This window comes from Heterodontus francisci, chromosome 25 (genome assembly GCF_036365525.1).
Source record: "Heterodontus francisci isolate sHetFra1 chromosome 25, sHetFra1.hap1, whole genome shotgun sequence".
In the NCBI taxonomy this organism is placed as follows: Eukaryota; Metazoa; Chordata; class Chondrichthyes; order Heterodontiformes; family Heterodontidae; genus Heterodontus; species Heterodontus francisci.
In genome coordinates this window covers 56,545,864-56,560,190 of record NC_090395.1, presented here as the reverse complement: position 1 = coordinate 56,560,190, position 14,327 = coordinate 56,545,864, and the positions used below count along the sequence as shown (strand labels likewise).

The following is a 14,327-nucleotide window of genomic DNA, read 5'->3' as shown; positions in this document are numbered from 1 at the left end:
ATTGCCAACTAGAAATATTACATGAATAACTATGATCAGCTGATGCAGAAGCAAAGTGTTCGTGAACATGTTCCGATGTGTAATAGTTGAAAAACCATGACATTAGCACAGATTTCCTCACTAGTCCTGCATTGGTTTTCAAACACGTGCAAGGCAAACCTTGCAGCCACAAGTTAAAGCAGTTACTTGGTGGAGTCACCTTTGCATTTAAAGGACCACACCAAAAGCCAAGAATGGCAGAGGGGTGCTCTAGGGTGGCCCCACAGTTCAGTGAAGCCTCCCTGGTCACTCTCCTCCAGGCTGTGCGGGCAAGGTGGGAGGTCCTTTTCACCAGCAATGATAAGAGGAGGCCTCCCTGCCTGAACAAGGCAGCCTGGCTGGAGACGGCAGAGGAGGTAAGTAGCTGTGGGGCCATCCAGCGTCAAAGGATCTAATGCCGGAAGAGGGTGAACAAGCACTCCCCCAGCCAGCTGGGGCCCTCTAGGCCTCGTGCGCACAGGGTACAATCGCCAAAAATCATCCACGGCCAAAGGGCAATCAGATCAGCAGCCTTCCTCCAGTCAGGCTGCTAGCGCAGAGGTTGCATCGAGAAGGGGCACTCACAAGGGTTTACAGAGAACACACTGACACAAATGGGAATGCACGGGTGCCACAGCAATGTAAATACATTTTTCACTAAACGTTCCTCACCAACATGTGTGCCCTTTTCTCTGTCTCAGCATGTAGAGCCAATATCACATCCCTTTGCACCGTTGGCCCTTCAGGAGAGCCAACGTATAGCCATGCCACCATTACTCATGAGCGTCTCCAAGGATGCAGTGACATGGACATTGGCTTAGTCAGCTGCTGCCTCTAATGGTTTACACAGGGATGCTGCAAATGTGGACTGGTGCACAGCAGGTGAGCGTGGGTGATGTGCGGCTTGCAGAGCTCGTCAGTTCCTATGGAGCAGACAGCCTTTGTCTGATAAGCCACTGCCGTACATCCCCAGCTCACTGCTAGCCCTGCGTGCACAGCCTGGGTGCCATCTCCCCTCCCATGCGTTTTTCACATTGTAGGTCCTCAGCGTCCTCATAGTCCGAGGAGGAATCCTGTTGACGTCTCTCATGCCAGGCCTGGCCCCTACTGTGTGCATTGTTGTGCAGAGCACAGTGAGCAGCAAAGAAAAGAGCTGGCCTTTTCGTTGGTAGTACAGGTCACCTATCCAAGCATTGGAAGCACGTTTTCAGCATGCTAATCACCTGCTCAATAGTGGCTCTTGTAGCTAAGTGGCTGGTGTTATATCTCTCCTCTACAGCAGTGGTGGAGTGTCTCACTAGTTTCAGGAGCCAAATCTGCAAAGTGTAGCCCTTGTCTCCAAGAAGCCACCCCACCATCTGAGCCAGTTCAGTGGCAGCTGGGACTGGCACAGGACCCAAGTGTCATGGCTGCTGCCTGAGAAGCGGGTACAGATTTGCATGAAGCATCTCCGGTGATCACATACCAGCTTCACCTAGATTGAGAGGATTCCTTTAATGGCGACTCTGCAGGTGGTAGCCTGGTGGGAGGCTAGATGGCCACGAGTGCAATCTATGAACGTGAAAACCTATGGTTCTCCGGCAATGGTGCCGAAATTGATGGCCCTCTGGGCCTGGCTGAGAGAGTCCATCCTGAAGCAGACATACTCACTGGCCCTCCAGTGCAGGACATCAGTGACCTCCCTGATGCAGCGGTGCACTACTGACTGTGTGACCCCATAAAGGTCTCCGGTGGGCCCCTAAAAAGCTGCATCCGTGGCAAACTTGAGAACCCCTGCCACTATGAGGATCACAGGGATAGGATGACCACCGAAGCCCATGGGCTGCAGTTCATCTTTGAGCAGGGCATAGAGACGTGTTACCACCTTCTCTACATATGCAATCGCCTCTGACACTGGTGCTCTGACATCCGATGGCATGCCACGTGGGACCTGTAGATGCACGACAACCGTAATGGCGAGCTCCCCTTGGGGGCTGCTGCTCATGACTGGGGGCCTCTACGTGGACTGCTCCGGCACATACAGATCCTCAGGAGCAGCGGATCACACAATGTAGGATGAGGCATACCCATTTCCATGTGATAAATAAAGTTGAACCCTTCGTTTAGTCAAAGATTCCTAACAGGGCAGGGATTGGTGTTGACAGGTATATCAGGTGCTTTCGTGGATCACTTATGGCATTGCCCATCTTGGCCAACACTCAGAGTGGCACAGCATGCCCACATCAAGATCCTACCAGCTGTATCGATTGCCCCCACCATCCATATAACCTTAACACTCCTGGCCTTTCTGGCACCCTCCCACACACAAGGTGACGAGAGTGCCATTGCTCTTTCACAAACATGAACAAACGCTGAGCGCACACTGCTTACAGAGGGAAGGTACACAGTACCTTAAAGGCCTGCTCGGATCTGCAAATGAGAACCAACCCGAGCACGACAGAACCCCATCCGACCCCAAGCCCGACCCAAATCCTTCCATTTTTTCCCGCGCCCGACCCATCAGTTCAACTACCTCCCGTTTTTCACTTTGTTCCTTACCTGCACAAGCTTAAAATAACTGTAACAAAACCACCTTTAAAGTCCAAAAAGTAAATTAACATTAAAGTCACTTACATGAGGTGGTGATGGAGCGCGTCCAATGCGGCACGAGCCCGAATGCCGGATTCGGAAGTGCGATCCGACCCGAAGTAGACACGTCATCGGGTCCAGGTCGGGTAGCAGGCCTTTACAGTCCCTCCCCTCAGAGATTTCCCTCCAGTAATCCTAGACCCCCCTCCCTCCTCCCTTTAAGAATGCAGAGCTGAGACCCCTGTAATTTCACCCCCCCCCTCCCTTCCAGTATGCAGAGTGAAACCCCTAAATATCTGAACTTACCTTCGGTAGAGAAAACCTCTGCCTCTGATGACCTGCTGGCTTTTCTGTTCGTGAACAAGACGGCATGTGACGGCTGCCCGTTCAATGTAAAATCCAGAAGTGTGGATCAAGAGGCGGCAGGCTGCATAATCTGGGGAGCTAAGTACTGTTTTGAACATGGCAATTGGGGTGCCACCGCCGAGCAGCAGGGGGGTGCTGAACCGAGGTCCCCCCGCCACTGCTAATATGCGGCGGGCCTTTCTCTATGCTGGAGGCGGAGGCAGGCCTTACCCCACAAACTTTTACTCACCCCCCCCCCCCTGTGTGACCCATGGCGTTGAGGGGCCGGTAAAATTCAGCCCCATGTTGATCACTGATAGGGCTTTCAATTACCAATTTATTTTTCTAAAAACCATTGTGTTTAGAAGTTCCTTACTCTGACGCCACTGTGACATTCCAACAGTTCTGATGTGTGGTTGCATTCCTCAAAATAAATAAATAAAGTGATTACTGACAACGCAGCTGGCAGCTTACGTCATCTGACTGCGCCAATCTGCGCACATGTGCAGATTGATTCCTACCCTCTACTCATGCGCTGCGTTCCGCAGTGCCAGGACTGGTTGGCGCATGCGCAGATGACATCATCACATAATGCGGGCAGATGGTGGGGTGATCCAGGCCGGAGAGAGCAGGGGTGGAAGGAGTGGGTGTTTGGGGAACGGGGAGAGAGCAGAGGTGGGGGGAGCGGGGGGAGAGGGGATTGGGGGGGGGGAGAGGGGATTGGGGGGAGGAGAGGGGATTGGGGGGGAGAGGGGATTGGGGGGGAGAGGGGATTGGGGGGGGAGAGGGGATTGGGGGGGAGAGGGGATTGGGGGGAGAGGGGATTGGGGGAGCGTGCGGCTGAAGAGCTTGCTGGTGGCAGGTGCGCTCTCCTGCTTCCTCCTGCCGCCTGCTCCTGACTCCCCTGCCCGCTCACCACCCCCCTGCCACACCCCCGACCGCAGGCTCACCCGCTCGTTCACTGCCTGCCTGCCCGCTCCCTCCCCGCTCGCCCGCTCCCTCCCTCCCTCCCCTGCTCGCTCCCTCCCTCCCCACCCCGGCCCGCTCGCTCCCTGCCTCCCTCCCCACCCCGGCCCGCCCGCTCGCTCCCTTCCCCGACCCGCCCGCTCCCTTCCCCGACCCGCTCCCTCCCTCTCCACCCCGGCCCGCTCGCTCCCTGCCTCCCTCCCCACCCCGGCCTGCACGCTCCCTCCCCTCCAGCCATTGTGTGTTGCCATGTGTTTAGGTTGCCATCGTGTGATTATTTGAGCAGCGCCATCTTTAATCCTGGCAGCTGCCTGATGTCGCAGACTGTGAAGTTTTGGTGGCACAGGCTGCATTTGCGCATGTGCCATTGCAGCGCCACCTAGTGGTGGCGTTGTCAGCAAATGCAGCCAATAAATAAAGCTCAAGAAAATAAACAACATGGAAACATCAGCACAATCAGATTACACAAAAAACAATGGGCCAAGCAACCTGCTAATTACATCTCCTACAATATTCTGTGGGTTAAAAAAAAGTGTTATCTTAATATTGAATAATTGAAAGAAATTGAAATCTGCAAAAACAGACTGCAGAAATTCCCACTGTCTCCCATAACAGTGGCTATCTTGATGTATGGCTGGAATTTCAGTAACCTCAGGCTCATTTTGTTTTTGTTCTTGTTTTTTCTAACATGAGATTCAGCTTCAGGCTTGGCATTTTTTGCACTTTTTATTATTCCTCCCAGTCTGATTTCACACATCACTCGCAAATGAACCGGACCTTTTTCATCCACAGCTGTACCATCTTTGTACTGACCAACACTCAAATCACTGTGTGGCAGCAAATCCAAAACATAATACACCCTTATGTCGCCCTCGGGACTTGAGTGAGGTTTAGCCGAATTTAGTATAAGGTATGAGGTAAAGTCAGAGAGACAAAGACTGCAGCAGCTGAACACAAAGGCTTCTTTCATTCTGTCCCAGTTTCACTTTCGCTTTGCTAGCATGTGTGTCCTACAGCAGCATCTAGAGTACACAATGCAACTGCAATTTCAAAACACTTCAACCCTCTCCCTTTATTTTGGGCCAGTTAGCAATATATTCTAGAACTTAGTGCAAGTGATGTTGAAAGGTTTTCTTCTTGTCTCAAAGATGGGTAGAAAAAGATTGTGCACTTTTCACTGAAAATTTGCACGATTTTATAAATGTGGCAGAAAATTTATTTTAAAATGTATTTTGACAGTTCACCTCACAAACAAACACTGATCTGCACTTGGCACAACATCTTGCTTTCTTTATACTAGTTTAATAGTGGTGATTAGACTTCCTAGTAATGATAGTCAGATGACTGAGCACTTGAAATATTTTTGTCCCATCAGCAACCATTTTTAGTTGAAAGTCTTGCTGCAAAAAGTGGTTACTCAATAGGGAGGAGGCAGAACATCGCAATGCATGTGAAAAATATAGTCGCTGGACAATGTCGAATTTTTCAACAGTTTTATGCATTCGGTTACCCGCTACAAATCTGGATTGCAGGCAAATAACTGATGTTAAAGGAATATTCCAATGGACACTTGCAGAAAGCATGTTGTGAACTGCAACACACTGCATTTCTTATTAATTCTTTATGTTGTCAGTTTTATAGATTAGTGGTTCCGCATCAACCGCCCCACCTCTCCCCTGCAATCCCAACCCTCCCCCCACTGGATGACCAGGTAACCCAGTCAGTGCAGTCAACTTGCTGACAGATGATGCTGATTGATACTGCAGCACTCATCACCATTTCTGCACCATTCTAACTCCAATGTTACACTTGGTCCTTCATTATAAGAATGAGATGATTAGTGCAACTAGATTGTCAACTGTGAGGGCAGCACAGCATCAGAATTAGATTGGATCAGAATCAAGATCACCCCCTGGGCACTGTTCTGTCATCCAAGAGTGCTGTAACATAATAAAAGGGTTCATAAATGACTATCAGCTGCTGAACACAGCTTAACCAATATGTACCTGTTAAACATCATCCAGTTTTGTGCCAAAAAAGATACAAGGCATTCCAGTCTTGGTGCCATAGTATTTTGCTGCATAATTTATTATTCACAGTGAATTTATACATACAAACACCTTCTTTCTACACCACCTGGGCCCATTATTGCTGAGAACTGCTTCTATTCCCACCCCTGGAGAATGCTCAAACCCATCAGGGAAGGACTGACCTGGAGTAGTAGGGATGGTGCTGGTGGCAGCAGATTGTAACATTTTATGTGGAAATCCTGTGATAACCAAGCTCTGCAAAACAATATTGCCTCTCACCAGAGCCTTTATTTTCTTTCAGGTAACCTTATTAACAAATGGCAGATCATAACTTGAAAAAAAACATCCTTAAGTTGGAATACCGACCGACACATAATATCTAGGCAGATAAAATAGTGGAGAGAGAAGTGAAAAGCAATATCAACTCAGTGAGTGAAGTGACAACGGGAAAGCTACAAAAGGCAAGCTGTATGATTTTTTTTATAGGTTAGAAAAAAAAACAATGTGAGCTCAAGACTGTAATGCACTCGTTAAGTCACTGGGCAATTCTTTTTCACTTAATAACGTACCCTGATCCTGTGGAATGTATGAATGTCCTTTCATTTCAAGTCATTATTAATTTGATAGCAAACATCTTACTCTAGTCCATTGTAATTCTGACAGCACCTCACGATTTGTTATAAAGCTGCACAGGAGGAGGGAAAAACACAGTACCTGGCCTTTTGTCATAAAAAAAATGTCCAAAGGATCAGAAATATCCACCTTGTATCACAGGCTAATAGCCAAGATAATTTGATACCTTTGTTCAGCAGCCACCTAAAAGTTGAAACTTAACTGCTTTTTTGTCCACCATTAATATGTTTAAATGCAATTTTTATTTTGTCTCATAGCATCCAACTATTCTCTCTCACTCAGATGCATGCAAAAATTCATTCATGCACAGAGCCAACAGTAAAAATGGATTGGTTTGTGTCTGCCTAAAGACCTGTTGGTTCATAATTTAAGTAAATGCCAATAGCGGCGTTACTTGGTTTTGTTAGACAACCACTACAATGGGCTCAGGGTGTGTATTTTTATTTTCTTTCTGTCACTGAATGTTCAGTGCAGTGAATATAAATCTTCTAATTTGCTTTACAATTATTCTTCTCGTAATCAAACACATTTCTAAATTGGTACTGAAAGACTGAGTGAATCTTTTATTAAAACATGATCATTTATTCCTGTCATTTTAATGCAGCATTTACTGGAACAATTTTTATACTTAATAACTGGAAATAGTCTGTATCAATCTATCATTACTCAACACTAAACTTTAAAGCAACAATAACAGATGACCACTTTAAACCATATAATGTTTTCATTTAAAAAAATGTATTGTAAATGTATATGACAATCCACATTTTAATCTGCATTTTATTGATGAAGATTAATATGTTCGATATGCTTCTATTTTTGGCCATCTTTCACATAACCTGTGTATATATGATTATTTTAGTTACTATAACAATTTGGGATTTGCACTAAAAATAATGAGAAAAAGGCTGACAAAGATGGACAGTCATAGCTCGACACAGGCTCCCTCAATTAATCAAATAGAAGTGATTAATTGATTTGTAGAGGGTGCCTTTCTATAGCAGTGCTCTTTCACAAGTATAAAAGACCCATAACTCAGGAGGGTCACAGGTGAAATTGAGTTATGGCTGCCTTTTGCATGAATGAAAAACACCTACACTTAACTCATGAGCTAGCTTGGCTTGTTCTACAGGAGAGAACGATCCTATACTCATAGTACAGCTTTCTAAGCTAATTTACCACAAGGAATGGAGCTGCTAGCTTTAAAACATTAAATTTCACAAGTTACGTTACACATTGATACGTGTGGGCCAACTGTACTTAGAGACAAGAATGTCAATCGCAAGCAATGACACGTGAAAAGTTGGCAAGATACCAAACAACTTATTTTCTCAAAAGTGCCAGTGTAAGGGTAAAGGGTACTTGTAATCCCAGGAAGACATATTGTTGAAACACTTACTGAAACATTATGAATCACTGGGGATTTTATCTCCCTCCTCACTGTCAATATCTTTGTCATAACGATCATTAAAACTCAGTTAACTACAACTGTGCTGAAACTAAGTGTCAGCGAGGCTTCAAAACCTTGGCTAAATCTTTGCATGGTTGAACTTGCATCACTCAATAATGTCTTATGATTAGTTGTCACACTTGGTTTGATTTGTAACCTGTATTAACTGTGTGTAGGATTTCTCCTCAAAATTTATTGAAGCAAATTTCCTAGTAAAAAGAAGTTAGTGGAGGTCAACAACTGCTTGTGAAAAATCACTCAAACCCCACAAACAACCAGCTTCAACTGCTAGTTATAAAAATGCATGCCAAGGATTTCAATTATCTTTTTACTTTGCAACATCATCCAAAACTCTGCATTATCTATTGCTCTTCCCACTTACCAGAGATAAATCAGAAAAAAAACAAAATGTGCAAGCTTTATTCTTGAATAATGATCCAACTTGAAAATTCAACATCACTGTCACTCTCAGATGCTGACTAACCTGCTGTGTGCACCCAGCAATTGGGTTTTCCCCATTCTGGGTTTATTTCACAAGCATAGACAAGCCACAATTGCTTATTGCCATTACAGGTATAAATCATTTCAATGAGTGAAATAATGATCGTGAGTGATGCATTAACCGGCATGGGACAACATTCTAATCTCCTTCAAACTTGGGAAATATTCTTAACTGCATTTTTTTTCCGAAGAATAATTTCAACACGTGGGTGGCATCTGGGAAGTGAGAAGTTCCAGTCAATTGACTGATGGCACATGGCGCACCAGAGCTATCCAACAAGAAAGTTATTTTCAACATGACATGGTGACATGAAAAATAAATTCAAAGTTTGTTGAATAAAGAAATTACACATGACAGCAAATCAAATTGACTAATCAAATTGTTGAGCTGCCTCATGTGGTTATGATATGTCATCATATCTTCACTTTATCTGTTCAATTGAACCCTGTCGTACAGGTGACTGCCATTATTCAGTATCTGACATCTGCATTGGCTCGATGATGTAATAACACTACAGGATAGAAATTCATCTCGGCCGGTGGTGTAAAATGGGCAATATCAGATCAGCCGCTGTGTATAACGGGCAGCCAATCAGATATCACTCACTTTGCGCCACAGCCCAAGACAAATTTCTACCCCTACATGTCTAGCACCATTTGCCCTTGCTATACTGCATTTGTGAAATAGTAGTAGTAGCACATCAGTGTAAACATGGAGGGAGCCTGGCCTGGTCACTTATTGGGCTGGATTTTATGTTGGAAGCGGGGCTCCTGGCACTGGGCCGGAAAGGTGGGGGAAATCCCGCCTCTGTCTTTTCATGCCGTCCCAGGAGGGATCCTCCAGTCTTTTTGAATCAAAGTTTCAGGAGGTGGGATCCATGTCCCTTTAAAGAAGGGGATCCCGCCTCCAAGAACTGCCAGCCAATCAGAGGGTCAGCAGCTCAGCATTATCGGCAGTGCCACCGAGAGCAGTGGTCACTACCAGTACTACAGAGGCCTCGGACTCGGGCCAAAATGCTGGAACCTCCAGAATGGATGTAGGTAAAGCGAGGTCGCTGGGGCCAGTCCGGAAGGCCCCAGCGAGGGGGAATGGGATGTGGTCGTACAGTGTGGGGGAGGGGGTTCCCAGGGAGGTAAATTTGTTCCCGGTGGGGGTCTTCCGAAGGCCACAAATTGCCCGACGATGGGATCCGTTCCCCCGCCCAAGCCTGCAGGGAGGGCACCTAGTTTTACCAGGCGACCTCCCCATGCAGCGGAGGCTCCCACCTGCTCCGCTGGTAAGATCCCAGCGGTGGCAGGAAGAGGCCCTTAACTGGCTGTTAATAGACCACTTAAGGGCCTCAATTGGCCACTGTGTGGGAAGGCCGTCATTGGCCTATCCCACCTTCTGGGAAGATCGCTGGGCGACGGGCCCTCTGCCCTGCCGAGTCCCCCCATCACCTGTTGCGATACTCTGTGCCACCTCACCTCAGGGGTCCTCACAAAATCCCCACCATCCTCTCTGCATGGAGGGGGAAACTAAACGAAGACAGACCACATACCCTCAAAATGCCTGCACAGAAGCCAACCTTACTGAAACTTAATTTTCTTACAATTGAGAGCAATAAATGGTGGTGAATGTTGCACTCACTTACTAATCTGACTAGCACATGCAAGGGGTACTAAATATTACCCCTGTTGCACTGGCTTGGCTAGATGAAGTGGCCTAGCTTCCTCCAAGCTTTGGAGCAGCTATTGTTGTAGGCTAGTATTGCACCATCTCTGCATACAAACCTTCCCCATGTAGGACTCTCCAAGTTTCAGTGCAATGCAGAGTAACCAGTGTGGGGCATATATAACTGATAGCAGACAAATGTTGAGTCATTTCATTCCACCTCATGAGATGACTCTGGGCTGGAGTATATGCTCAAGCTGTTGGACTGGAGCAATATAACCCTACTTCACTGATGAACCACCACCTTAGTTTGGTTTTGATGTCAAGACACCAAGACAAAGAAAATTCTATTTAATTTTCACCATGGATGTCCAATCCCTCTACACCTTCATCTCCATCAGGATGGTCTGAGTGCTCTGTGCTTCTTCCTTGAATGGAGGCCCAACCAGTCCCCATCCACCAATACCCTCCTCCACCTAGCTGAACTTAGTTTAGTTTAGAGATACAGCACAGAAACAGGCCCTTCGGCCCACCGAGTCTGTGCCGACCATCAACCACCCATTTATACTAATCCTACACTAGTTCCATATTCCTACCACATCCCCACCTGTCCCAAAATTTCCCTACCACCTACCTATACTCGGGGCAATTTATAATGGCCAATTAACCTATCAACCTGCAAGTCTTTGGCATGTGGGAGGAAACCGGAGCACCCGGAGGAAACCCACGCAGACACAGGGAGAACTTGCAAACTCCACACAGGCAGTACCCAGAATTGAACCCGGGGCGCTGGAGCTGTGAGGCTGCGGTGCTAACCACTGCGCCACTGTGCCGCCCCAAACTTGTTTTCACATTGAACAACTTCTCAATTTCACTCACTTCCTCCAAATAAAAGGTGTTGTTATGGGTACCAGCATGGGTCCTAGCTATGCTTGCCTTTTTGTGGGCTGTGTAGAGCATTCTTTGTTCCAGTCCTACTCAGGCCCCTTCCCTCACCTCTTATTCTAATCCATTGATGACTATATGAGTGCCATTCCCTGCTCTCACCCGGACCTGGAAAATTTAATTTACTTTGCTTCCAATTTCCACCCTTCTCTCACCTTCACATGGTCCATCTCCAACTCTTCCTTACCTTTCCTTGAAATCCTTGCCTCCATTTCTGGGGATAAGCTATCAATCAATATTCATTATATGTCCACTGACTCGCACAGTTACCTTGACTATACTTCCTCACACCTCACTGCCTGCAAGGACTCTACTTCATTCTCCCAGTTTTTCCAAGTCTGTTGCACCTGTTCGGATGATGCAACCTTCCATACTGGCGCTTCCTTTTTCCTCAATCAAGGAAAGGTCCCACCGTGGTTCACAGGGTCCTCAAGCGTGTGCCTTCTATTTCAGACACGTCTGCTCTCACCCCTTTCCCCTCCCTCCCAGAACCATGTTAGGGTTCCCCGTGCACTTACCTTCAACCCCACCAACCTCCACGTTCTACAGATTATCCTTTGCCATTTTCAATATGATGCCACCACCAAACACATCTTCCCCTCCCTTCTCCTTTCAGTATTCTGAAATGCTGACACCCTGGTTCACTCCCAACACCAACCTCCCCTTTCCTATGGCACCTTTTCATGCAAGTGCAGGAGATACAACACTTGCCCTTTTACCTCCTCCCTTCGCACGTTCCAAGGCCCCAAACACTTCTTCCAAGCGAAACAGCGATTTACTTGTACTTCTTTCAATTTAATATACTGTATTCACTGCTTACAATATGGTCTCCTCTACATTGGGCAGAGCAAATGCAGACTGGGTGACTGCTTTACGGAACACCTCTGTTCAGTCCACAAGTGTCACCCGGAGCTTCCAGTCGCCTGTCATTTTAATTCTCTACCTTGCCCCCACTCTGACCTTTCTGTCCTTGGCCTGCTGCAGTGTTCCAATGAAGCTCAACACAAGCTTGAGGAACAGCACCTCATCGTTTGCCTGGACAATTTACAGACTTCTGAAAGCGACATTAAGTGCAACAACTTTAAGATCATAACCTCTGCCCCCAAATTTCTTCATAATTTTTTTTTTGTTGGTTTCTTTTTTTTCTCATTTCTTTTGTTCTTCTTCCCATCCTCCCCACTTTCACTTGCTCAAAACCTATTATATATCTAACTTTTCTCAGTTCTGATGAAAGATCACAGATCTGCATCATTAACTCTGTTTCTCTCTTCACAGATGCTGCCAGACCTGCTGAGTATTTTCAGAATTTTCTGTTTTTATTTCAAATAAAATTCTTGCCTGATTATTGGCACCAACAAAACAGTAGCTCACTATCTGGTGGGGAATGAGGCCTGCTCATCACAATTTCTCGTTCATATAATTGATGAAGTGTATTCTATTATAAGAACAGCATGTAAACTCAAAGGCAAATGGCAGTGCGAAGAATAACAAACATATTTGCAGAATCATTTTATACATAGTTAACAACTGCGTACAGCTTTGATGACAAGCAGTTACCAAACTGATCTTCAGAGTGTTTTTGTTGTTCAAAGAAAATGGTAGTGTTTGTGTGTGTGTGTGTTCAAGGATGCTTCAAACAGATTTCAATAAGGTTACAGATTATGCAGCACACCAACACAAGCAGTCATGCTATTTCAACAAGATTGTGAATCTATTTACAGCAAAGCCTGGAAAGATTAGCAATCGTACAATACATCTCCTAAATTGAACAGCCCTAGATTGTTGTAGTAAAATCCTTGAAATTTGAGTTTTGGAAGGACTAGCAGGACTTTTGCTCGTTATCTTGCCTGATGCTCATCTTATACCCAATTTAGAGCTTTCTGCCCTGTGGAGTTTGCATTAGGGACTAATAAACACAGCCAACATACAACTGTAAGCCAACCCACACACCTCTGAAGAACAATCATACTTTGTAAAGCTAACACAGCACACAAATGTGCTGTAATGCTGAAGCAACGATAAAGATTATTTTGTTGACATTAACATTTTGGGTAGACACAGAAGCAAACTATAGATGTGCTGAAAAAAAAAGTGTTTTTGTGATGGGTCGATTAAAATGGCTGGCCTGCGTGGGACAACCTTGTGTAAGGTTCCTAATGCTACATTTATATAATGAGCCAATCAATTTGAACTAATTAGATTTTCCACTTTGAACAGAGTTTAATTAGAGCTTGTGCACTGGAGCAATATATATTGGCCAATGGATGCAAGAGTTCACAATTGGCTCCTGACAAGGTTAGTGTTCATGTAAACCAATATATGGCTAATACCAGTGGACAATGTTTTCGATGAACTTCTGCATTATCAGGTTATAACTGAGCTAGCAGCAGTCAACAAACTAACTGCCCATTGTGACAGGAGGGTTTTTTGAATGGAGTGTGCCATATTTTCTGATATTGTGTTTACCCCAGTCTTATCTGAATGCATCTGAATGTCAAAATGCCGGAACTGCCAAGAATGGAAAATGAGGGGAAACCATTTTCTTTGTGTAGGTCATTCATCGCCCACTCGTCTAGAAATTATGAAACTACTATTCATCAGATGCCACAGGGCAGCATGGAGTAGGAGAAAATAATTATATTTTTCTTACTTCTGTAATACGAGGATTGGTACACTTCACATTTTTGCTGGACAGGTCCAACCACTGAGAAGAAACAATGGGACAATGTTGCCTCAGGGTACACCTCCCTTCACCGCTACACCAGCCACACTCGAACTTCTGGTTCGCTTTCAGACAAAGTCCACAGCTTTCTCTCAGTGCATCACACTTATATAGGTGAACTGGAACCAGAGGAAATTAAAAAAAAAAATCAATATACAGTTTTTTCAGCAAATGTAAACTAACTTTAAATTCATAAATGTGTTGATTAGAAAATAAACATTTCAAATCAGGTTCAAGCAAACAGGAAGCACAGCTTCCATATTATATTTTGCACTTGCATTCCAAAACTGTTGCAGACAAAGAAAAACTAATCAGAACTGGAGGTCGTGTATACCAACATATTTGAGGCATGGTGAACATGACTATGATACACACAGACCAAGGCCCACAGAATGATCGCATGCATTAATAATGAAGCAAATCACATCACAATAAACTACATTTAAATTAAACCGATCTAGAACTTGCATGCAGTTTTTAAGTGTTGCCAGGCCC

The 14,327-nt window shown here is 45.4% G+C and overlaps 1 protein-coding gene across 1 annotated transcript in view; it reads right to left on the bottom strand.

Annotated features, from left to right (window-relative positions):
- Positions 1–14,327, bottom strand: part of LOC137383879 (plexin-A2-like) — a 502,066-nt gene that overhangs the window by 132,888 nt on the left and 354,851 nt on the right. The window contains exon 13 of the mRNA XM_068057231.1: positions 13,761–13,951. Within this exon, the coding sequence (XP_067913332.1) occupies positions 13,761–13,951 (191 nt within the window). The remainder of the gene's footprint in view (positions 1–13,760; positions 13,952–14,327) is intronic.